The following is a 23,797-nucleotide window of genomic DNA, read 5'->3' as shown; positions in this document are numbered from 1 at the left end:
ATCCTCATCGGTCCTCTCAGTTTGGGTAAGTGGTACCCAAACTACTACTTACTTACTTGGGTAAGTACCTGCACTCTTAGAGCACTCGGAATTTCTTTTCTGTACTCAGGCAAGTCAGCTCACGTGTGAAGGAACCACATCCAGATTCTAAGGCCACCCTTCCCCTCCTCTATATCCTGTCCCTCCTTGCTTCTCTTTATTTCCTTTTACTCGTATTCTTGATTAAGACAAAATCAAATCCAGCGAGTTCGTTAATTTTACAGATGAGTTCGAGTTAGCATAGAGGAAGACCAAAAAAGACCGACCTAATGCAAAGTTTCAGTGATGTGCACTCATGAGGTTTAATTAAGGTTATCTTCAATTTTATGAGGAACTCCCTGGTGGCTCAGTGGTAAAGGATCTGCCTGTCAGTTCAGGAGACTTGGGTTCTATCCCTAAGCCGAGAATATTCTTTGGAGAAGGAAATGGCAACCCACCCCAGTATTCTTGCTTGGGAAACTCCATGGACAGAGGAACCTGACAGGTCCATGGTCCATGGGGTCACAAAGAGTTGGACACAACTGAGTGACTAAACAACAATTGTTATGATGGTGTTTGTATTAGCCCGCCTGGGCTCCCATAATAAAATACCACACTATGACTTAAACTACAACAGAGGTTTGTTTGCTGTCAGTTCTGGAGGCTGGAAGTTCAAGATTAAAGTGGCAACAGGGTTGGTTTCTCTTACGGCTTTGGTTTGCAGGTGGCTGTCTTCTCCCTGTGTCTGTCCTTTACGTGACTTTGTGTCCTAATCTCTTCTTACAAGGTTCCATTCCTATTGGATCAGGGCCCACTCTTATGACCTCATTTAACCTTAATTATTTTCCTAAAAACCCCATTTCCAAATATAGTCACTTTTAGGGGTGAGGGCTTCAACATAAGAAGTGGAGTAATTGAGAGCTAAGCTCCATCTGATTGAATTTTTGATTTGGAAAAACAAAAAAGTGTTTTTAAGGTAAGACAGCATTTTTAATTGCCAGCAGAAGTAAATGTTTGTGTAGTTTCCTATGATATGCCACACCCGGTTTTATTTGAATTGTATTGAAAACACAGAATTCAGTTAATGTTATTTAAAGGCTAACATTTGAATGTATTAAATATAACTTAATTCCTGAAATGTAATTTTATTCTTCACCCTTTGGAAATAAAGTTAACCCTTTTGATGACTGGCCATTGGCCATTTTAATAGTAAATATGTTTTTCCCCTCTTTTTTTTTCTTTTCATGGCAGCATGGCGGAATCTATGTGAAAAGAAGTGCCAAATTCAATGAAACTCAGATGAGGAAGAAGCTGCAGCGCTACATCAACGCAGGCACTCCAGTAAGATCACGCCCATTGTTATCTTTATTCTTATCAGCTCTCAATTTGTAATTTAAGGATTAAATTAGCATTGAAGAAGTGTTTTGAAAATATACCATCACATGTGTAATAAATAATTCAGAGTTTTTTGAGGCAGCAAAAAACCTTCTAAATATAGGTAAGCAGTTATTTTTGGCCATCAGAAAGGTGGCTGCAGGTGATTCGATCCTTTGCGGGTGGTTGTCAATATTGACCTTAAAGAGGAGTAAGGAGAACATTTGGTGTCTTTAGTCTATAAATAGAAGCAGATCTGCCCTTGTAATGTTACACTTGAGCTACTTAGGAACTCCTCTGACTCCTCTTCTTCAGCCTCAGGTGGAGTTTTAGAAGCACTGCTGTTTTCTGTCAGTGTGAATTTGGGTTTCTTGTATCTACTGAGTTATTTGAAAAGTCAGAAAAAGTATGAATATCTGCAAATGAAGAATCATTGCACTTAAGCGTTATCTTATAAAGCCTTGTTGCCCACAGAAGAAGCCTCAGCGCTCTCCTTGCAGAATGCTCATTGCTCCCCCGTCCACTCCCTCCGAGGACAGGGCCGCAGGGGACCGTGCCTCCCTGAGCCTCATTCCCCAAGGCCCTGTGTGGTTGTCTGTCCTGGTGCTCAGAAATGTAGCTCGCAGGTTCCGGTTCTCTCCTTTTTTCCTTCCTCATCGCCTCTCCCCTCCTCCTCCCCCCAGCTGCCCTCTCTTTTCACCTCCCTCTCTCTTCTCTCTGGCTCACAGTGCCTCCTTTCCCTGTGTGCTCGGTGATCTTTGTTTGCTCTTGATTGTATCTGGAAAAATTATTTGCAGAAATCAGCTCAAGTATAAGATGAAAGAGAACACTGGCGTTTGTTTTAGCCTGGTTCCTGGGGGTGCCTCCCCCCGAGCCCAGTCCTGAGCTTGAGGCTCCCTGGACCACCCAGGCCGTGCAGTGAGACAGGACCTTCTGAGACCTGCGTGACTACCAGGGTTGCTTTTACCTCAGGAGTGTGGCCCTTTTGGTGTTCCCTTCACTTCTGTTTCACTCTTACTGTTTCTAACAGAAGATCTGTGGCCTTAGATTTTTGTTCCCTCACTTTTTGTATCTCTTAGAGCTAAATTCTTCTCTGGGCTTACTTCTGCTTTTCTGTGTTTGCTTTAGTTTTGGTCTTACATCTTGCTCTTAGGATGATACATCCAGCTTTCTAAATTGTTTTCAATAGGAAAGTTAGTTCAGAGAACCTGCTGTGTGCTGTGCTTAGTCACTCAGTTGTGTCTGACTGTTTGCAACCCCATGGCCTGCAACCCGCCAGGCTCCTCTGTCCTTGGGGATTCTCTAGGCAAGAATACTGGAGTGGGTTGCCATGCCCTCCTCCAGGGAAACTTCCCAACCCAAGGATCGAACCCAGGTTTCCTGCAGTGCAGGCACCAGGAAAGCCCAAGAATACTGGAGTTGGTAGCCTATCCCTTCTCCAGGGAATCTTCCCAACCCAGAAATTGAACCAGCGTCTCCTGCATTGCAGGTGGATTCTTTACCAGCTGAGCTACGAGGGAAGCCCTCAAATAACCTCGTCTTCCACTTTGAGCTCCCAGAGAGCATTTCTGTTTTTCATGGGCAAGAGTCTAGTGTTTTGGTGGTCACACAGTGACGCTGAGTGATGGACTGCTGGGCTCGCGAGGCAGCACTTCAAGCGGCTGTCACTCAGGTCACCGTGGGGATGAGGCTACTTTCATGGAATCTGGGCGGTTGCTTCACTGTTTAATAGTTAAGTGCTGTGAAACAGATATGTATTTCTCAGACTCTTTATTAGGCTGTTTTGTTTTTGAAAGTTAATCACATAATTGGCAAGGTAGAATATATTTATAAAGTCAACTTCCATGTGACTTAATATTCCTCACTGAAATTAATGATTAATGATTAAATCAGCTCTTATTCACCAGTAGTATTATTTGAGAAAGCTTTCCAGGCAGTCCTAGTGGTAAAGAACCTGCTTGCCAGTGCAGAAGACATAAAAGATATGAGTTCAATCCCTGGGTCGAGAAGACTCCCTAGAGTAGGAAATGGCAACCCACTACAGTGTTCTTGCTTGGAGAATCCCATGGACAAAGGAGTCTGGAGGGCTGTAATCCATGGGGTTGCAAAGAGTCTGACACGACTTAGCACACATGCACATTATTTGAGAGACTGCAGGATTTTTTTTCCAAAATTACTAATAAATACATTTTCTGAATAAACATTGCTATGTGAATTTTTGGAATGTGAAGTCAAGTGGGCCTTAGAGAGCATCATGACGAACAAAGCTAGTGGACGTGATGGAATTCCAATTGAGCTATTTCAAATCCTGAAAGATGATGCTGTGAAAGCACTGCACTCAATATGCCAGCAAATTTGGAAAACTCAGCAATGGCCACAGGACTGGAAAAGGTCAGTCTTCATTCCAATCCCAAAGAAAGGGCATGCCAAAGAATGCTCAAACTACCGCACAATTGCACTCATCTCACACGCTAGTAAAGTCATGCTCAAAATTCTCCAAGCTAGGCTTCAGCAATATGTGAATCGTGAACTTCCAGATGTTCAAGCAGGATTTAGAAAAGGCAGAGGCACCAGAGATCAAATTGCCAACATCCGCTGGATCATGGAGAAAGCAAGAGAGTTCCAGAAAAACATCTATTTCTGCTTCATTGACTATGCCAAAGCCTTTGACTGTGTGGATCACAATAAACTGTGGAACATTCTGAAAGAGATGGGAATACCAGACCACCTGACCTGCCTCTTGAGAAACCTGTATGCAGGTCAGGAAGCAACAGTTAGAACTGGACATGGAACAACAGACTGGTTCCAAATAGGAAAGGGAGTACGTCAAGGTTGTATATTGTCACCCTGCTTATTTAACTTATATGCAGAGTACATCATGAGGAACTCTGAGCTGGAAGAAGCACAAGCTGGAATCAAGATTGCCGGGAGAAATATCAATAACCTCAGATATGCAGATGACACCACCCTTATGGCAGAAAGTGAAGAGGAACTCAAAAGCCTCTTGATGAAAGTGAAAGAGGAGAGTGAAAAGGTTGGCTTAAAGCTCAACATTCAGAAAACGAAGATCATGGCATCTGGTTCCATCACTTCATGGGAAATAGATGGGGAAACAGTGGAAACCGTGTCAGACTTTATTTTTTTGGGCTCCAAAATCACTGCGGATGCTGATTGCAGCCATGAAATTAAAAGACGCTTGCTCCTTGGAAGGAAAGTTATGACCAGCCTAGATAGCATATTAAAGAGCAGGGACATTACTTTGCCAACCAAGGTCCATCTAGTCAAGGCTATGGTTTTTCCCGTGGTCATGTATGGATGTGAGAGTTGGACTGTGAAGAAAGCTGATCGCCGAAGAATTGATGCTTTTGAACTGTGGTGCTGGAGAAGACTCTTGAGAGTCCCTTGGACTGCAAGGAGATCCAGCCAGTCCATTCTCGAGGAGATCAATCCTGGGTGTTCATTGGAAGGACTTATGCTAAAGCTGAAACTGCAATACTTTGGCCACCTCATGCGACGAGTTGACTCACTGGAAAAGACTCTGATGCTGGGAGCGATTGGGGATAGGAGGAAATGGGGAAGACAGAGAATGAGATGGCTGGATGGCATCACTGACTCGATGGACGTGAGTTTGAGTGAACTCCGGGAGATGGTGATGGACAGGGAGGCCTGGCATGCTGTGGTTCATGGGGTCGCTAAGAGTCGGACACGACTGAGCGACTGAACTGAACTGAACTGATGTGAATCTTTTGAAATATGAACATCTATTATCTTTCATATTATGGAGATTTATATATTTATATATGGTTTCCATCAGATGAGGTGTACTTAGGGACCCTGATGTCTAAAATTTACACCTTTTCAAAAGTGATTTTGCAGAATCTTAGTTGGGGGGAACCTCTGTCATTAATGAATTCAGGCTTTGTATGAGTCAGCATTTCATGGAAAGCTTTTAAATTAGTGGATATTAGCATATAATTAGAAATGTTGTTAGATTATTAATGACTGACATCTGAATAAATGTAGGACTGCATTTCAAATACAGTCTATGCTATGTCATGACTTAATTGAATTTGTGTGTTTTGGTTGTTCTGCTTGAAATAAACGTCATAGGTAATTAAATTTTTTTTCACTACCATGAGAAATACTCTTAGGATTAACAGGGTTGTCATTGGTAAGTTAACAGCAACAACAGAAACACTCACATAAAACCAAATCTTCTTTATGTCTTCACAGATGTATCTTGTGATTTTTCCAGAGGGAACAAGATATAATCCAGAACTAACAAAAGTCATTTCAGCTAGTCAAGCATTTGCTGCTCAAGAAGGTAAGTAAAAAATTAACTACATTTGAAACTATTATTTTTAAATGTGTCTAAGAGTAAATTTAAGTGCTTGCTGTGTATGTATTCCAGTACCATAGATTCAGGTAGAATCTGTCCAGGGACATGCTTATTTAGATGAACCCTTTGTTCGCAGTGTGGCTTCTCTGTGATGGACAGAGTTTCTGGTCTGTAGGTTGACAGACCTAGACTTGAATCCAGATTCTGACGTTTATTAGCCACGTGGGCGCAAGCTGCCTGATGTTACTGAGCATCAGTTGGCCCGTCTCTTAAAAAACATAAAGTCAGCCCTCCAGATCTGTGGATTCTACATCCATGGATTCAGTCAACCACAGGCAGAAAATATTTTTAAAAGTTTTTTTCAGAAAGTTCCAAAGAGCAAAACTTGAAATTGCCATGCTGGCAACTATTTCCATAGCATTTGTGTTGTATCAGTTATCATAAGTGGTCTAGAGTTGATTTAAAGCATATAGAGGTTGTGCATAGGTTATATGCAAGCACTTGGCCATATTTACGTAAGGGTCTTGAGCATCTGGGGATTTTGGTACCCAGGGAGTGGATGGGGGTGGGGTGGTCTTAGAAGCAGTCCCCTGGGGATACCGGGGTGGGGGTGGGGTTATGCTTGTTCCCATGGGTATACCTAATCTATGTAAGGATCAAAGATATGTGATGCTCCTAATGGAGAATATTACACAAAGTTAGTCTACAGTACTTAAAGCTATTGATGTCCCCAATAACAAGGATGTTCTTAGCATCCATCTTTATACCTGGATAGCTGACATACTGGTAGGGGTACAGTTTAGCCAGGTGGGCTGTGCTCCAGGAGGTGTCTGGGAGGCTGGCTGGATCACGGGTGGTCTGTCTGAGCTGGTGCGTTGTTGCAGCGCTGGCCAGGGCCTCTGCAGTGCTTGTGAGGATCTGCTCTGATGGGTGTGCAGTGAGCAGTTGAAATGGGCTGGTGCATCAGAGAAAAAGAGTGTTTGCTTCTAGTTAATTTTGTTTAATCATGCTTGGAGCTGGAATCCTTGGTGCTTTCTGAAGTTCTCTCCCGAGATTTCTGGCACGCTCGTCTCCTTTCCTCCCGCCTTTCTGGCACTTCCCACTTAATCTCCTCTCTGTCCTCTTCTGCTTCATCCTTTCCTGTTCCTGTGCTGTTTCCCGTGTCTGACTCGGGTCTTTTTCATTTATTTCACTTTCTGTGTTTTTCACGGTGGCCAGCCTCTAAATCCAGAGCTGTCACCACCATTTATTTGACCGCTGATGCCTCACAAAAAACTGTTTCTCACCCACACATCTCTGCCCGACTCTCGACTTTCCTGTACAGTTGCCCGTAGAGTTTCACTTGCCTGGCTCAAAGGCATCACCTAAACTGGATGTGTCAAAGGCAGTACTTCTCTTCCCACTCATGCCCCCTGTCAGCCGGGCCTCTCCCTGCAGGGCTCTCAGCTTTTCTTTATGGCGTGTGTCAAGTCTCCTTCTTGAACCAGTGTTTAGTCTTAGATGAACATTAGCTTTGGGCTGCATTCTCAGGTATATATTATTCATATAACCTTAGACAAGTCGCTTTATTTTTTGGTCTGTTTTTTATTTGTATCAGGAATTATCTTCATAGGGCTTTTGTGAGGTTCACTGACATAATGTTTATAGAAAGTCTGGTATATGTATATTACATATACATACATTTACTAAGTCATTACTTCTAACTTAGAATGTGGAGATTTGCCACAGGTGAATCTATTACTAATGGCACAAAGCTATAGCTGATCCTAAGGGATAAAATAGAAAGACTAATTCCTTTAAGAAATACTCATTTTACAAAGCAGAGGAGTCCTTATGCAGATCGCGGTAGGACACATGTTTGTGATGTATAAAGAGATGAGACGGGAGAAGCACAGACAGCATCCATGGGAGTTGAAGGGAAAGAGGACCAGCTGACAGAGGGTGTCCGTCGGCAGGGTAGAATTAAGACCGACATGTGGTAGAAGGAGGAGATTCTAGGTGTAAGAAACAACAATAGCAAAGACATGGAGTTATGAGCAAAAAGTTTGATGTCTTCAAGCCTAGGATGAGCGAAGAAGAGCTCTGTGAGTTCAGCCACCACAGAAGACTCTGAATTCTGTTCGGGCATAGTGGTCTGGACTTCACTCCAGAGTTGAAAGGAAGTCACTGAGCAGTATTCTTTTTAATTAGTTCATTGTGTTTTATTTAAGAAGACACCATCTTAATTCCCTTGTTCTAAAAGCATGTGATAACTGAGACTACAAGAGTTTGTAGGGGATGGGGGAAAGGGTTCCATGTCCAAGTGGGTTTAGAGAATGTTGCATTTGCATCCTTTCCTTGGAGAGTTAGTCACATTCGTATGTGTTAGTCTCAGAAAAGTTCTATTGTAAAAATGTCTTATTTTGTTTAAGCAGCTGTTTACTAAATTTATAGAAGAAAGAAAACAATGACCTAGAATTGTTACACAAAATTTGGGGGTTTTATGGAGTAAATTCTTAGGATTTCAGAATATTGCAGCTCTCCTAACTTATTCCTTCTCTAACAATTCTACATTGCTGAGCCCTGACTGTAACAAAATATATGTTTTACTCTTTAAAGCTTAAAAGAGTTTATAGGTAAGTTGTTTGAGACTCTTCATAAAGTCTTGAGTTATGAAGGCTAATAAACTATATAAATTTTCAGAAACTCTTTATGTGTCATCTCATATCCACTTTAATTCTGTTTGGGAATTAGAATTTTATGTTCTATGAGATGAAAGAGAAACAATAAACTTATTATTTGGGAATTTTTTTATTGTTACTTTTCATGTGACTTGTAAAATCTGGTGCATTTTGTTGTGATTAAGGAATCAGCTGCATCTTGGAACATGTGTTTTGAATGAGTTGATTCAAGTTGGACTTGGGAGAAGTTAACCTAGAGAGCTTTAAGTTCTCATAGACTGCTGAATTCATTTTTGATTTCTAAATATGTAACAGTCTGCTAAGGTGGTACAACTAGCTGTATAATGTCTTTCAGGAGTTTATGATTTAATAGGAGAGAGAAAACATGATTGTATTTGTTATTCACTGATGTGTGACACATTATCCCAAACTGTAGTGACTTAAAACCACAAACATGTATTATGTTATAAATTTAGTAGCTTACATATAACTACTAAAAATTACTTATGTTTAAAAATCCAAACTAATTTTATAATGCTAAAGCAAGTACTTGTAAGTAATTCTTAAAATAGCATAATAATGATATATACTATAGCTTTTTCAATCTAATAATATCTTAGTCACCAGTAACTGACCATTCCTGGTCTGTCATTTTTCTGTGAGTTACAGATCTTTCTCAGTTACCAAAAGGGGAAAAAATGAATAATTTTTCTCATAGATACAGTTTTTAACTGCTGACTGACTATTCTTTAAATCCTGTAACTGGGAAGACTCGCTATTTATTAAAAATATATTTTCTTATAACTAATGGTAATTGTTTTCCACTGCACACAAAGGAAGTAGATTTGTGAACAGTAGAGCTAGAAAGAGTGTTTCCTGTTTTCTTTCCTCTTAGCTCACAACTAAATGAGATTGCTTGAAAATAAAAACAAATGAACTCGTTTTTCCAGCTGTTAAGCTAATTTTTCTTCTGGAAAATTGAAACTTAATAGCACTTCTTGTTAATTTTGCCCCAAAGTACACCTTCATTTGAATCTGACTTAGTAAACAAATAAAAAAACAAACTAAAACCAACCTTTTTTAATTTAGATTTTTAACATCTGACACTTGTTTACATGTTGAAGTCATTACACATTACACCATATACCATTGATGTGGTGATAGCTGGTTTAAGAGGTCGGAGTGATGGGTGTGGGTGTGTCTGTCTGTCTAATAGATCCTAAATATTTCAAGGCCCTGGCTATCACTATTTCCTAGAAGTAATTTCCTTCAAAAATATATTAGTCACAAATATATTTATTTATAATTAGAGTTGTTATTTAAGGTATGTCTGTATTAGAGTGTCATGAATTCTTATGTTGTTTTATTCAATTTTAATTGCTTTGCAAAGCTGCATTAGTTTCTGCTGTGTAACAGTTTGAATCAGCTGTAAGTGTGCCATCCATCCCCTTCCTCCTGAGTCACAAATATATTTATTTATAATTAGAGTTGTTATTTAAGGTATGTCTGTATTAGAGTGTCATGAATTCTTATGCTGTTTTATTGGATTATAATTGCTTTGCAAAGCTGCATTAGTTTCTGCTGTGTAACAGTTTGAATCAGCTGTAAGTGTGCCATCCATCGCCTTCCTCCTGAGCCTCCCTCGACCCCTCAGCACACTTGTCTAGGGCTTCGCAGAGCCCTGAGCTAAGCTCCGTGTGCTTTAGAGCAGATTCCCACCACTATCTGTTTTACACGTGGTAGTGTGTGTACGTTAGTGCTTCTCTCTCAACTCGTCCCACCCTCTTCTTCCCCCTCTGTCTGCAAGTTCCTTCTCTACATCTCATCTCCATTTCTGCCCTGCACGTAGGTTCATGTGAACCATTTTCCTAGATTCCATGTGTACGCGTTAGTATACGATATTTGTTTCTCTTTTTCCGACTGACTTCACTCTGTATGACAGTGAAGACTCTGGGTTCACGTCTGTATCTCTATAGATGGCCCAGTGTCACTGTCTGCTTCATAGACTCTTAGGTTAATGATCTGCAAATTCCCTTTTTACTTGAAACTAAGTGTTAGTCGTTCCTTTTAAAAAAGATTTACTCATATTTCCGAATAAATTAATTCACCTTTGGTCATCTGTCCATTGGGCTTTCCCCCACTTTCTACCCTTCAGGCCTCTGTCTTGGCCTTTCTCCAGCATTCTTTTTCCTCAAGCTTCTACCAGTTGATACCAACTTACTCATACGAGTAAGTGAAAAAAGTCTTTAAGTGTGAGTAATGTATTTATGTTGGGCTTCCCAGTTGGCACAGTGATAAAGAATCCATCTGCCAATGCAGGAGATGCAGGTTCAATCCCTGGGTCAGGAAGATCCCTGGGGAAAGAAATGGCCACATGACCTAGCGACTAAACACACACACACACACACACACACACACACACACACACACACACACACACAGAAATGGCCACATGACCTAGCGACTAAACACACACACACACACACACACACACACACACACACACACACACACACACACACACACACACACACACACACACACACACACACACACACACACACACACATCATCTCACTTGACTCCTGCAAATTAAGCCCAAGTCCTCAGAATGCGTGTGTGTATGCTCAGTCACTCAGTCATGTCCAACTCTTTGCAACCCCGTAGCCCGCCGGGGTCCTCTGTCCATGGGATTTTCCAGGCTGGAGTGGGTAGCTGTTTCCTTCTCCAAGGGATCTTCCCAACCTAGGGATCGAGCTTATGTCTCCTACTTGGCAGGAAGTTTCCTTACCACTCAGCCCGGGAAGCCCTGTGTATGTGTGTGTGTGTATAGCAGTATGTGCACACACATATATAGTGTAAGATTTCCTACTTGGAGCAAGAGTTTCCACTCAGTGCCATCATTTATTTAACAACAAAATTTCAGTTATGTGAAGCATCACCATGTTGGCCCTCAGGGAGAAGTTTGGTCAAAGGTAAGCTAGAGTATTGTTAGTGCCAGCTAGAAGTCAGGAGGTCTGGAGGTAGAAGCAAGGCAAAGCAGATACTAAAACAGAGATTAGATATTGACCAGGAAGAATTAGTTTAACTAGCTAACATTTTCCTGTTTCAGGCTCAGGGGTTTTCTGAGTTCCCTAGAGGCAGTGTAGTGGGCTCAAGCTCAAGTAGTTAATTACGAATGCCTATTGTTTGATTCTGCACTGAAATTCTAACTGGTCTCTATAGTGTTATTATGAAATTAGTTTTATAATAATGACCCAAGGTTTGGGGATAGTGGAGTGGCCCCATACCTTCCACAGTGAGAACATTCCGCCTTCACTTCCTTCACCTACTATTGATGGGTATTTCTATTCACCAGTCGATTTTCCCAAACCTTTGTAATAACTCATTTTTAGGGAAGTATTACTTTTCTGTCTTCTTACCTTCTTACTGACTTACTTAGATTCTAATAATTAATTGCCACAGGGTGATACTGTGGAACTGTGGACTTCATAAAGTTGGGTGAATTCCAAGAGCAGAGAAGGAAGTATTAACTAATTTAATTGACAAATGTTTCCCAGCCTGGTATACTGTCCAGGTTTTTGTTATAAGTTTGTGAATAAATTAAACTGTTTCTGCCCCAGGGACTCAAGTCAGATATGTGGTTGTGGGAATCTTTTTCTTTCCCACACCACTCTGCATTTTAAAAATTCTTCTGCAGGAAGATCCCAACATGCTATAGCTGTTCTTTCTTATGCAGCTAATTTTCCCTGGAGAGAAGCAGTAGAAAATCCAAATTGAGTTTTTTTTTCAATGGTTTGCTTTTATGTCACTTTTTCAGAGAGCTACACTTTTCTGTTAAATTGTCAATAAATATTCTAAAACAGGAAGCGGGGCAGGGCGCGGGGGCGCAGTAGGAAATAGGAAGTTCAGTTCAGTTGCTCAGTCGTGTCCGACCCTTCGAGCCCCCATGGACTGCAGCACACTAGCCTTCCCTGTCATTCACCAACTCCTAGGAAATAGGAAGGGAAAGGAGCAAATTCTTAACACTCAACAGGAGCACTAACCAACATGTTGAATTATTCTATATAAATGGTAGTATTTTCTCACTTAAAGAAGCTTTTAAAAGTGTGTGTGTGTAAATAATATACCCAAGAGAATCAAATTTTACTTTCATACCAAGACTTATGTGCATTGTTCATATGCGATTTACATGGATGTCCATAGCTGCATTACTCATAATAGCCAAAGGGTGAAAACAGCCCAGACATATGTCAGCTAGTCGGTGGATGAACACAGTCTGGTATATCCATACAATAGAGCATTATTCAGCCATAACAAGTAATGAAGTACTGATGTACACACCAGACACAACAGTCACATGCTTTGCTCTCGTTTATATGATTTGTCCATAATTGGGAAATTCATAGAGACTGAAAGTAGCTTTGTGGTAATGGGGAGTGGAGTGGAGGAAGAGGGGATTTTCCTGGCCGTGTGTGCCAGGGTGAAAGGTCTTTGGAGTAATGAAAACGGTCTGAAGTTTGATAGTGGTGATAGTTGAATAGTCCTTTGAATAAACTAAAATCAACTGAGTTGTATACTTTACAGTGGTGAATTTTATGGTCTGTGAATTAGATTTCAGATTTTTAAAAAAAGTTTACTGAGAAACTAGATTCTTTAGTTACCCTAAAAGTATCAGGTTAGTATTTCACATTGTATTTGGATCACATCAGTTATATACGGATCTCAGTTCAAATGTTGTACACAGTGGGAGTTGTTTGGGGTAATTGCACTTCATCTCTATTTGAGTAGACATAGAACTAAAAGAATCTTGGACTTGGAGTCAGAAATTAGGAATTTTACTCCTGAATCTTGAGTGACCACGGGCAAGGTGCTCCCACTTTTATTCTGTCACCAGAAATGAGGATTGTATGTTTGCTCTCGTCTGAGTTTTCCAAATTGGAGGGTTTCTGAGAGGCATACACTTTTTGAGGGCAGGTTTTCCAACAGCTTCCTGCACGGTCTTGTACGTGTGGTGTGGTAAGTGTGTTACATTTAAATTGAGAAAGGCACATTAGAGTGCTGTCTAAACTTTCCTATAAAAACAGGTTAGAAGTTACAGTCTGTTGCCAAGGTGTTTTGTAACTAATACATGGCCACGCTGACTCAACTTCTCTTCTAGGCCTTCCAGTATTAAAACATGTGCTGACACCAAGAATAAAGGCAACTCACGTTGCTTTTGATTCTATGAAGGATTATTTGGATGCAGTTTATGATGTTACAGTGGCTTTTGAAGGGTCTGTGGATGATAAAGGACAGCGGAAGGAAGCACCATCCATGGCTGGTAAGTTTGTTTTCCAGTAAGTCATACATGTTTACAAAAGTGGGATGTATTTTTTAAAAAGGGTAAGTGTGTCCTATTATGTTACATTGATATATTTTAAAAATCTGTACCCTTGATGTATTTTTTATTCATCTGTAACGGCAGTAATTTCATTAGCTCTGCTTTGCTGTCCCATTAGTCCTTTGGATTTGCCCAGTATCATTAACTTGGCCTCTTTCTGCCCAAGGTTCACACATAGAAATGGAAAAGCTACATACAGCAGAGGAAGGAGTGACCAGGGAAAATGCTCAGCTAGCGACACTAAGTTGTACGCTCGGTCAGTGTTCTGTTTGTGTGCTTTTCATGCGACGTTTGTGAGCTCTAGTATTCCAGACAAGAAGAAGGGCCATCACGCATGACTTTCTCTTTTTTCAACCATGGGCTCAAATATTAAGGACCTTTGGGCCAGGATTTTAAGTGGGCAGCCTTAGTTCAGTATAAATGCACTCTTGACTGTTGGCGACCTCTGGTTGTGGGGCTGGGCAGCAGGAAGCATGTGGAGTTTTCCTTCCACTCTTCAAGGTATATCGGCCTCGTATTTCCGCTTGGCAGCTGCTGGATGTAGAACCGGCTTGCTTGTCTAGCGAGTCTCAGCAGGATCTCTTGAAGGCGAATGTTCAGAAGGGAGAGTGACTCCCAGAGGAAGGAGGGTAAGAGGACAGGGGGTCAGCAGAAAGCGGCTGAGCTGTGGGAAGCGGCCGGCGGTGGAGGTAGGGCACCCGAGGGACCCCGTCTGCGGAGGACTGGCCGCCCTCCTGACTCACTCACTGCAGAGTGAAGTGGGAGCTGCAGCAAAAGCGCGCGGGCTCGTCTCTTCCAGACCTCGTGCACCTGTTCTCCCCACCCTGCACCCCGTCTTCATCGCTTCTGTATTGTAGGTGCAAATTTAATTTACAAACAAAAGGCAACATGTAATACTTGTTACCCTTTTTGAACCATTGAAAGAGTCCTTGACCGAGTTTTACGTTTGAAGATGGACATAACGTGTAGTTACTCAACAGTATTGCCATGAGTTTATCAAGCATTCTTTAGAAAACAAGGCTGAACATAATTTTTTGTTCATGGAAACCAGATGTAATTCCATAATAACCTTTTTAGAAGGTTGCTTTTATTGAGTTGAGGTCCCATGGTAAGAACCTGTGGGCCAGGCAGCATTCCCCGGGGTCCCCAGGGCACTGCTGGCCGGGGCCTCGGTGCCCAGCCCCGAGCTCCTTCACGTCATCGCCTCCTGCTTGGGGCCCGTGGGGCTGCTGGTTTCCTGCCCGTCACGGAGACCCTCCCGCTCCGCCTCTGGTGGCTTCTGAGATGGGGCTGTGTGTCGGCCGGGCCACCTTCCCGCCGTCGCCCTCATCCGAGCCTCTGGCCTTGTCCCTGACGAAGGTGTCCCTTCGTAGCTCTCAGCGCTTTTGCACTCCCAGGGCACAGCGTGTGTAGAAGGTAGTGCTTGTTGTTGGCGACTCCGTCTCCTCACAGTTAGGCCAGAAGTGCCTTTTTTGGGGACACACGTCTTAGGGCTGGGTTTCCCAGGCCTGGCCCTTCCTCCCACCGCTCCACTTGTTCAGCACCTTGGGTGGCTTTGGGTCGTCTAGGCACAGGGCCTCTAGTTTTGAAAAGGTTGGCTTTTCTCTTACATTCGGAAGCCACGTACAAAAAAATTATTTCATTTCAGTCAATTAAGAATAAATATTTCTTCAAGCAAAAGCACACCAGAGTAAAACCAGAAGACTGAGGACAAGGGGACTGCAGGAAAAAGAAACTAATTTCCTTAATGTACAAAGTGTACCTATAAACTGATATGACCGGTCACTCAGTAGAAAAATGAGCAAAGGGTGAGAACAGCCAGTTCACCGAAAAAGATGTTCATAATAAGAAAAAGTCAAAAACCATTTTTTGCTATCAAACTGGCAGAAATCCCAAATAAAAGGTTAGATCCCCTGCCTGTGGGTGAGTAAAGTGTCCGAGGGACTTTTGCACTTTGTTGATAGGAGTGCAGCAGTTTTTTCCATAAAGTTTCCAGATGGTTCATTGATGTGCCATAAGGCAGGGTTGCTCCCAGCCCTGCAGGGGAATTGCTTCCATCCGAGTTCCCTGGGGTGCCTCATCCTGGCTGCTCACAGGCTGTCCTGAGCGGGGGCGGGGCTGTGTGCCCGTGACCCTGCTGGGACCCTCCTGGTGACCCGCGTCTGGCAGCTGGGGCCTCCTAGCAGAGCGGGAGGCAGTGAGCCGTGTCCTTCCCATTTCGTGGTCTGTTCCATTGTAAGGTGGGTACGCTCAGGGCCCATCAGGGGGTCCTCCTGTGCTTCGCCTGCTCTTTCCAACAGTGTCCAAGTGCTTCTGTGGACAGAGTCCATTGGGCAGAGGTGAGACAGGGCCATTTGAGTGTGATTGATTTATAACTCCTGTTTCTAAAATGAGTGTTACACTGGAAGAAATTTTGAGCTAAAGGACAACAATTGATATTCTGTTCAAGTATTTTATATAATTCTCAGGTAACTTTTTTCTTCTTAATATTTTCTTATATGAAAATAAGACATACTTGAAGGGGAAAATTACAGGTAACTCAGAGGAAGGAAAAAAAACTACAAACTCACCGGTCCAGATACAACCCCAGATAACACCTCAGATACTTTTCTCAGTCTTTTGTAATGTCTACATGTTGGTGTGTATGTCTGTATGTATTTATACACACACACACACACATATATACATGTTGGTATGTATATCTGCCTGTATGTATTTTTTTTGGCTTAAGAGTATGTCATGAACATCTTTGCGTCTCTTTATATACACTTAACATGATTTTTTTTTTTTTTAAAAAGGCTACATAGTGTTCATTGGTGTGTGCATATAACTCTTTACCTACTCAGTTTTCTGTTGGGTTTAGGTCACATTTTTCTTCTCTTGTTTTTACCCAGAGGGACGGGGGTGGGTTATAAGCCAGGCAGGGAGCAGAGTGGGAGGCAGGCTCCCCGGCCTGGGTTCTGCTCTGCCCCTCTCGCCCAGGTCCACAGGCACAGAGCACCGCGACTTGGTTCCTCCGGAGACTAGGCCTTGTGACATGTCTAGAGCCTTGGAAGACTCCCTGTACGGCCCTGGAATATCAATATACTCTAGGGACCTGCTGGGAAATCTGTAGTCAGAAAAAAATTACACCTTAATTAGAATAATTTTCCCTACATTCCCTAAATATTATGGGATAATTTTTGCTCATGCCCTGTGAAATGTGCCCCAACTAAAATAGTTTTTACTAAAGTAGATATAGGAGCTTATGAAATACTGAGGAAAGTATTTCTGTCACTCATTTCTTGTCTCTGGTGGGAGCACCTCCTGGATGTCGCTGGCGCTGATCTGAGATTGTATGGTCTGTGTCTGGATTCCTGACCACAGGGACTTGGCTTGACTCCACTGCTGACGACGTTGGCCCTTGGTTCCTTCGCCCCAACAAAGGAATGATAGTCCTTGCCTGCAGAGGTTCATGGAGGTCAAGTGAAGTGACATGCACAAACGTGTTATAAATACCAAAGCACTGTGTACATTCTTAGGTTTTCCTGCTGGCTCAGACGGTAAAGAATCTGCCTGCAATGCGGGAGACCTGGGTTCAGTCCCTGAGTTGGGAAGATCCCCTGGAGAAGGGAATGGCAGCCCACTCCAAAATACTTGCCTGGAGAATTCCGTGGACAGAGGAGCCTGGTGGGCTACGGTCCATGGGGTCAAAGAGTCGGACATGACTGAGTGACTTTGACATGGACCTTCTAGGTGAGAAAAAGCCAAAAGCATCCAGGGGACCTTCAGGGTCCTTTCTCACACTGGCGTCTTTAAGGATGGGTGACACATTCCAAACACTTGAGTTCATACACATTCATTTCTGACCCCAGAAGTGCAGCTGGTTTCGTGTCCTTGGAGATTCTGTATGTCTGTGCCCCGGGACTTGGGACATCCAGGGTAAATGCAGTGTCAACCGGACACACGCTTAATTAAGAGGCAGGAAATGTTAGGGGCAGGTGTAGATGATTAAGTAAAGATAGGAAAGTTGGTGCCAGGTCCTTCATTTTTACGTATCAGAAATAGAAATAGGGTGACGTGAGGAGCCACGTGCAGCCAGCAAATTCCAGTGACTGACACTGCACACACGTGTGTGCTGGGTCCTGTCCTGCCCCATCACCCTCACGACAGCCTCCCAGGCCGGGTCTGCTACCGTCAAGTCTTGTGGACGGGTGCACATGGAAAGGTGTGCAGAGAGGCTGCACGCTGAGATCTGCCCGGGCCGCCTGACTCACTGTCTGTGCTCTTCACCCGTGCACAGTTCTGCTCCTGAAAGCACTTCCTACGCTGGTCTTTGATTTAAAGAAAACAGAACTTGAGGAAAAGAAAGAAAAATAGTGTAAAAGTGCAATCTTCCTATGGCAGTGTTTTGCACATTTATTATCAAAGCTAGTTCACTCCTAAGAGTATATAAACAATAAGATAATTTTTGATGACTGAAATGCATTACTGAGGCTTGACACCAGAAGTGGAGGAAAGCAGTTGCAGAGAAAATTCACAAGAAGGGCTGTGTGCAGGGTCCAGAGGTGGAGCCTTTAAGGATCAGCTTCCTGTCTTCCTCCAGCTGCACAACACACCAGCCACTGTTTCCTGAACACACCTGTGTGCACATTCCAACTTGCGATAAACAGCCTTGTCTCCCTACTTGCACGCCCACTCAGGGAACATAGTTGTCTCTTAAATCTCTTAGCAATATTTCCTTCTCCAGGAATTTAAATATATTATCATGGTCATGTCTTCACAGAAAGTCACATCCAAAAAAGGAAATTTCCGGGCTCAAAGTTCTTTCTTTTTAATAAATCCTGACCTCATCCCTTGTGCAACCTGAGCTGGAAAAAAGACTGTCTGCTAATTTTTAGGTTAGCATTTTTTAGGAACTAGCTGTTGAAAGGCCCAGAGCTATTCCACAGAAAGAAATCTGGTTCCCAGAGCAAGGAGAATATGTTAAAATATGGCAGGACTCAGGGAGCAAGGTGCACCAGTGAGTAGACGCCACTGGCAACTCAGGAGTTGGGGGTGGGCGGAGGGCTGCGGGGTCAGGCAGAACCACGGCTCGGTGCTGGGGTCTGAGGGGTAGGCTGGCTCCATGTGCCCAGTGCTTTCCCAGGCACATGCATCTGGTCCCAGTGACCTGTGACAAGCACTCGGCTTGGGGACAGAGCCCGGTGGCCCCATGAAGGTGGCTGGTGGGCCTGAGGGTGGTTGGCATACAGGGACCCCTTTAGGTGGGTGCATGCTTCTGGTAGAGGCTAGCCTCCTGACCTGGGCTGCCTGTACAGCTTGTTATAGTTGTTGTATGAGAAGTACCATCTGGTTGATTTAACTCGTGACCTAAGTAACTATGGGAGACTTGGAAATTATACTGCTTCAGCCGGAAACCCCAGACCACCAGTTTTTAATCTTTATTTTTTGTTTTTGCTAAAGAAAGACTCTGAGCTTTGTTTTAAAACTTTTTAAAACCTCATTTTCGTTGGTATTTCATATAATTGAATTCTGAACTAATAAAAATGAAATATTTGTGTTTCTTATTAGAATTTCTCTGCAAAGAATGTCCAAAAATCCATATTCACATCGATCGTATAGACAAAAAAAATATCCCAGAAGAACAAGTATCCATGAAAAGATGGCTTCATGAGCGTTTTGAAATAAAAGATAAGTGAGTAATGACAGTTCTTGCCCTTCAAATACGTTGGCTCAACTCGGTCACTATAGTAAACAATGTGGAAACAGATTATTGTCTTAAGAATGCTTTTTACAAACTCACATCTTATTCCATGCTTGTCTGTTCATGTTTTAACCTTGACAGTTACAAGTCGCTGTGACAGATTTTGTTATGGGGGCTGTCCATCATTATTCACCACATTTCAGTAATCTGTGTAAGATGTAATGGTTTTTACAAAAAAAGATGCACAGAAAACTCCACATTGTGATGCTCCAGGCCTGGGGGCCAGCGGGGCGTGGAGAATCCGGCCGTGGGTGGAGGGTGGTCCCTCACATGTATGTGGAACTGACCCCAGTGCATTTGTTGGAAAAAGAAGGGGCAGTTGATGTTTTCATGACCAAAGTGTCATTTTGCTGTTAGTGTTTTGGGGCCTAAACAGTTTCTGGGGTTGACCCAGTGTCTCTCCTGCTAATAACTTGACTTTGGAGCAAGTGCTGAGCATTACTCTAAGTACCAGGTGGGGGCCTCTGGGGGACAGGGGTAGCAGGTGAGACTCCCTGTGATTTACACAAATTCCTAAAAGAAATTTTAGAAGTTTGTTTTTAGGAAGATAAAAACTGAGTTCTTAGGCTTAGAGATGATATTTAGACATTGAATTTTCTTGGATGAAAATTTCAGGATGTATTACTTATTTACTGTTTGTTTTGCTATCAGTGGATATTTTTTTCTGTTTTTTGAAAGCTATGTTTTAAATATTGATACTTTTCTCCGTCTTCTTGAAAAAAGTGGATCTATGAGTTATAGGATGCACCATTAAAATGATTTTTTGTAATGTCTAGAAACCTCAATTAAAGCAACTCTTTGGGTATTTCCTTATAAGGACCTGTAACTTCTCTTAACAGGCACCCAATAAATATTTCTTGAATTAAAATATTGAAATGACTAAATCTGAAAGTTAAAGCAATTTTCTTTTTCATTCTGGCTGTAGATTGCTTATAGAATTCTATGATTCACCGGACCCAGAAAGAAGAAACAAATTTCCTGGAGAAAGTGTTAATTCTAAGCTAAGTCTCAAGAAGACCTTACCATCATTCTTGATCTTAAGTGGTTTGACTGCTGGTTTGCTTATGACTGAGGCCGGAAGGAAACTGTATGTGAAAACCTGGATTTATGGAACCTTGATTGGCTGCTTGTGGGTTAGTATTAAAGCGTAAACGAGTAGCTGTCTCCAGGTGGTGGGATGCGCTACGCTGTTTATTGTTGGCTGCACGTTACATCCGATTGCTCCTGAATTTAATAAGAAGTGTAAATAAAGCCTTGTTGATTGAACATTGGATAAAATAGAATTTCTGACTAAAGCCAATATTCAGCTGGTCTTGGGCAAACATACACGGTTTTGCAACTTTAGTCCAGAAGCTGTTGGAAAAGGAAAAGGTAAACAGAGCTTATATTATTCTTGGCATTTCCTATGAACTAATGTCAGCTGCAGAAGATTGTTAGGATTGTATAATTTGTTGTGTTATATCAAAGAGTGGCATTCATGAATATTAATTTGCAATATATTTTACTATGTTCGTTTTCAGTTTTTTTTAAGACTTGACTGGGCCAACTCTTATCACTAAAGTACTTAGTGTCTTGCAACTGTGAAATATTTTGCCTTTTGTTTAATTTCTCCAAGTCTATGAAAGAAATTGTAGTTAAGAATCAAGAAGGGCACAAGGAAAGGGCCAGGGAATGTTGGTGGGAGAAACTCAGTGTTAGTGCAGTCTTTTATTGTATTGTGTTGTTAGCTGATTTCACTTGATATTTGCAAAGTAGTATTTCTAATATTAATGAAACAGCTTCATTTGCACATGTTGTACTCTATACAAAAGAATAATGTAAAAAAAAAAATGAGAAGTTAAAATTGTGATCCTGATTCATTGTAGCAGAGCTTTAAATTGCTCAGCTTTTCGAAGATTTAGGCTAAGCTCCTAGAACTTCATGACATTTGTGCCATAAGTACTTGAAAACCTTAAGATTTCTTGTTATTTTTTATGTCGAAATAATCAGTGTGAACCTTTGTTAGACCTGACTCCACAGATATTTAAGATGATGGGAACTCTCAGACACCTGACCAGACTTACTAGCATGTGCCTTTTGCCTGTTACCCTTGGGTTCAGCGAAATGTCTAATCCAAAAATCACGTTTTTATGTCATCATGGTCGGTTTCCGTTCTACTCGAGTTCCTCTCCTCCAGATCGTCAGCAGAGGTGCTGCCCGCACCGGAAGCGCCGTGGCCTGACGCAGGCCTCACCGGAAGCGCTGTGGCCTGACGCAGGCTTCAACCCTTTAAGCTGTTGTGAGCCAGGCCGCTATCCGCGGCAAAGGCATTTTGTGTTGTTTGACGTCAAGAATTCGCCTTCCTCAAACCAGTAAATACAGACTTAATCCATCAGGACAGGGTCAATTTGTTTAGTTCCCATTAGTGTTAATTCATCTGAGTCACCTGAAAAGAAGGGTGATGTTTCTGGAAGCACGTCACACAATTTTCAATCCTGGAACAACAAACTCAAGAAGAGGACCTTTTAAAGTGTGATCTGCTCTACTTTTATGTTACAATTGAAGCTTGATTACCTATTAGTCCCTTAGGACCCATTTCTGCTTCCGGGTAATGGGTTTTTGCTGTAAAATTATATCAGTGCCCCAGATGAAATACACCTCTTAAGTCATGATAAACAAAATAGAAATAATAAGAGAAATTGTGTCTGATTTTCCAGAACTAGAGTAAGTTATTTCAAGAAACCCCTTTGAAGAGTTGGGTAGTATGAACTGGTTTGTGCATAGTTTAGTATGTGTATGTATATACACACACTAGTATGTAATGTGTGTGTACACACAGTCCCACAGGATACCATCGGCCTCATTATAAACGAAGGTGGAGGTAAAACTTTTGTTCTTATGCCACATTGCAGTTTTCTCTTACCCTCTAAAGCACAATTATGTCAATACCATGTCTTTGTTAAATACTCTTTTTTAACAGTCCTAAAGTTACGAACTGTTTCTAATTAGATCACAATAAATGTAAGTTGTGTAACTTATTTTGAATGTCATGGATTTGCTCTAAATTTAAATTTTAAGAAGCAATACCACTGGAATTACGTTGACTATAACTGATTTGAAGAAGGCCAAGTGAGCTGCTCAAGATCACTTGAACAGCGTGTTCTTTATAACTACCATTATGTTATTCTCACAAAAGGTCTATAAAATGTTTAAAATTTTTTGTATCAAAATATTTCAAAAATTAGAAGCTTCTTTTTAACATGTATTGATATGACTTGAATTATTATTTTCTGAAATGAAAGAACTCTATATATCAGTAAATCATTTCACATATCATTTAAGGTTTTGTTTATATTATTGTTGACTTACGGCTTAGTTACTTGTTTTTTCTTTAAAAGACTGCAGTCAATGTGCATGCTTTTGTCTTTTTCACAAAAGGGTGTGTTTGGATGAAAGTAAAAGAGAAAATAAAATCACTGTCTCTGATGTCTGTGCTATTTAACATTTTGTGACCCATAAATTCACCAACAGTCTCTCTTTACATAAAATAGGCCTTATGTCTGGCCCTGCATTCTGAAATAGTATTGAGCAGTTTTTTTTTTTTTAAGTACACTAAAATTTTCAAAATTGTGATACAGTGTGTTAATTTGGTTATATAAGGTCATCCATATATTTTATAAGATTTATGAATGAATGTTACTAGCTCAGTTGTGTCTGACTCTTTGCGGCCGCATGGACTGCAGCCCTCCAGGCTGCCCTGTCCATGGTATTCTCCAGGCAAGAATACTGGAGTAGGTTGCCATTCCCTTCTCCAAGGGATGTTCCTAATGCAGGCAGATTCTTTCCCGTCTGAACCACCAGGGAAGCTTATAAGATGTATGGCGATTATTAATTGCTTGACAATTTTTTAATTACTAACATACCACACTGAAACGTGCCAGATGCTTAAAATTAGCCAGGTTGGTGAGTCAAGGACGAATCCGACTGATCCTTACATCACACCTACTGGTGACTTCTTTCATCTGTATCATTTCCATGTAATTTTTTATTTTTTTCATTTAGAGTGGTACAATTCTGCTTTATATCCAGATTCAGTTCCGTTCAGTTCAATTGCTCAGTCGTGTCCGACTCATTTCAACCCCATGGACTGCAGCACACCAGGCTTCCCTGTCTATCACCAACACCCAGGACATCCTCATACTCATGTCCATCAAGTCGGTGATGCCATCCAACGGTCTCATTCTCTGTCGTCCCCTTCTCCTCCTGCCCCCAATCCTTCACAGCATCAGAGTCTTTTC

At 41.8% G+C, this 23,797-nt stretch overlaps 1 protein-coding gene across 1 annotated transcript in view; it reads left to right on the top strand.

The window, feature by feature from the left end:
* The window catches only part of AGPAT5 (1-acylglycerol-3-phosphate O-acyltransferase 5), a 44,004-nt gene extending 21,018 nt beyond the window's left edge, over positions 1–22,986 (top strand). Inside the window, exons 4-8 of the mRNA XM_055416334.2 lie at positions 1,270–1,359; positions 5,626–5,716; positions 13,553–13,714; positions 19,328–19,451; positions 20,446–22,986. Of these exons, the coding sequence (XP_055272309.1) occupies positions 1,270–1,359; positions 5,626–5,716; positions 13,553–13,714; positions 19,328–19,451; positions 20,446–20,671 (693 nt within the window). The 3' untranslated portion in view covers positions 20,672–22,986. The remainder of the gene's footprint in view (positions 1–1,269; positions 1,360–5,625; positions 5,717–13,552; positions 13,715–19,327; positions 19,452–20,445) is intronic.
* Positions 22,987–23,797: the final 811 nt, after the last annotated feature.

Source organism: Moschus berezovskii, chromosome 26 (genome assembly GCF_049115385.1).
Source record: "Moschus berezovskii isolate FMDL1 chromosome 26, NW_MosBer_1.0, whole genome shotgun sequence".
NCBI classification, from domain to species: domain Eukaryota; kingdom Metazoa; phylum Chordata; class Mammalia; order Artiodactyla; family Moschidae; genus Moschus; species Moschus berezovskii.
The sequence above is the reverse complement of the archived record's forward strand: the minus strand, read 5'-3'. Positions and strand labels throughout refer to the sequence as shown.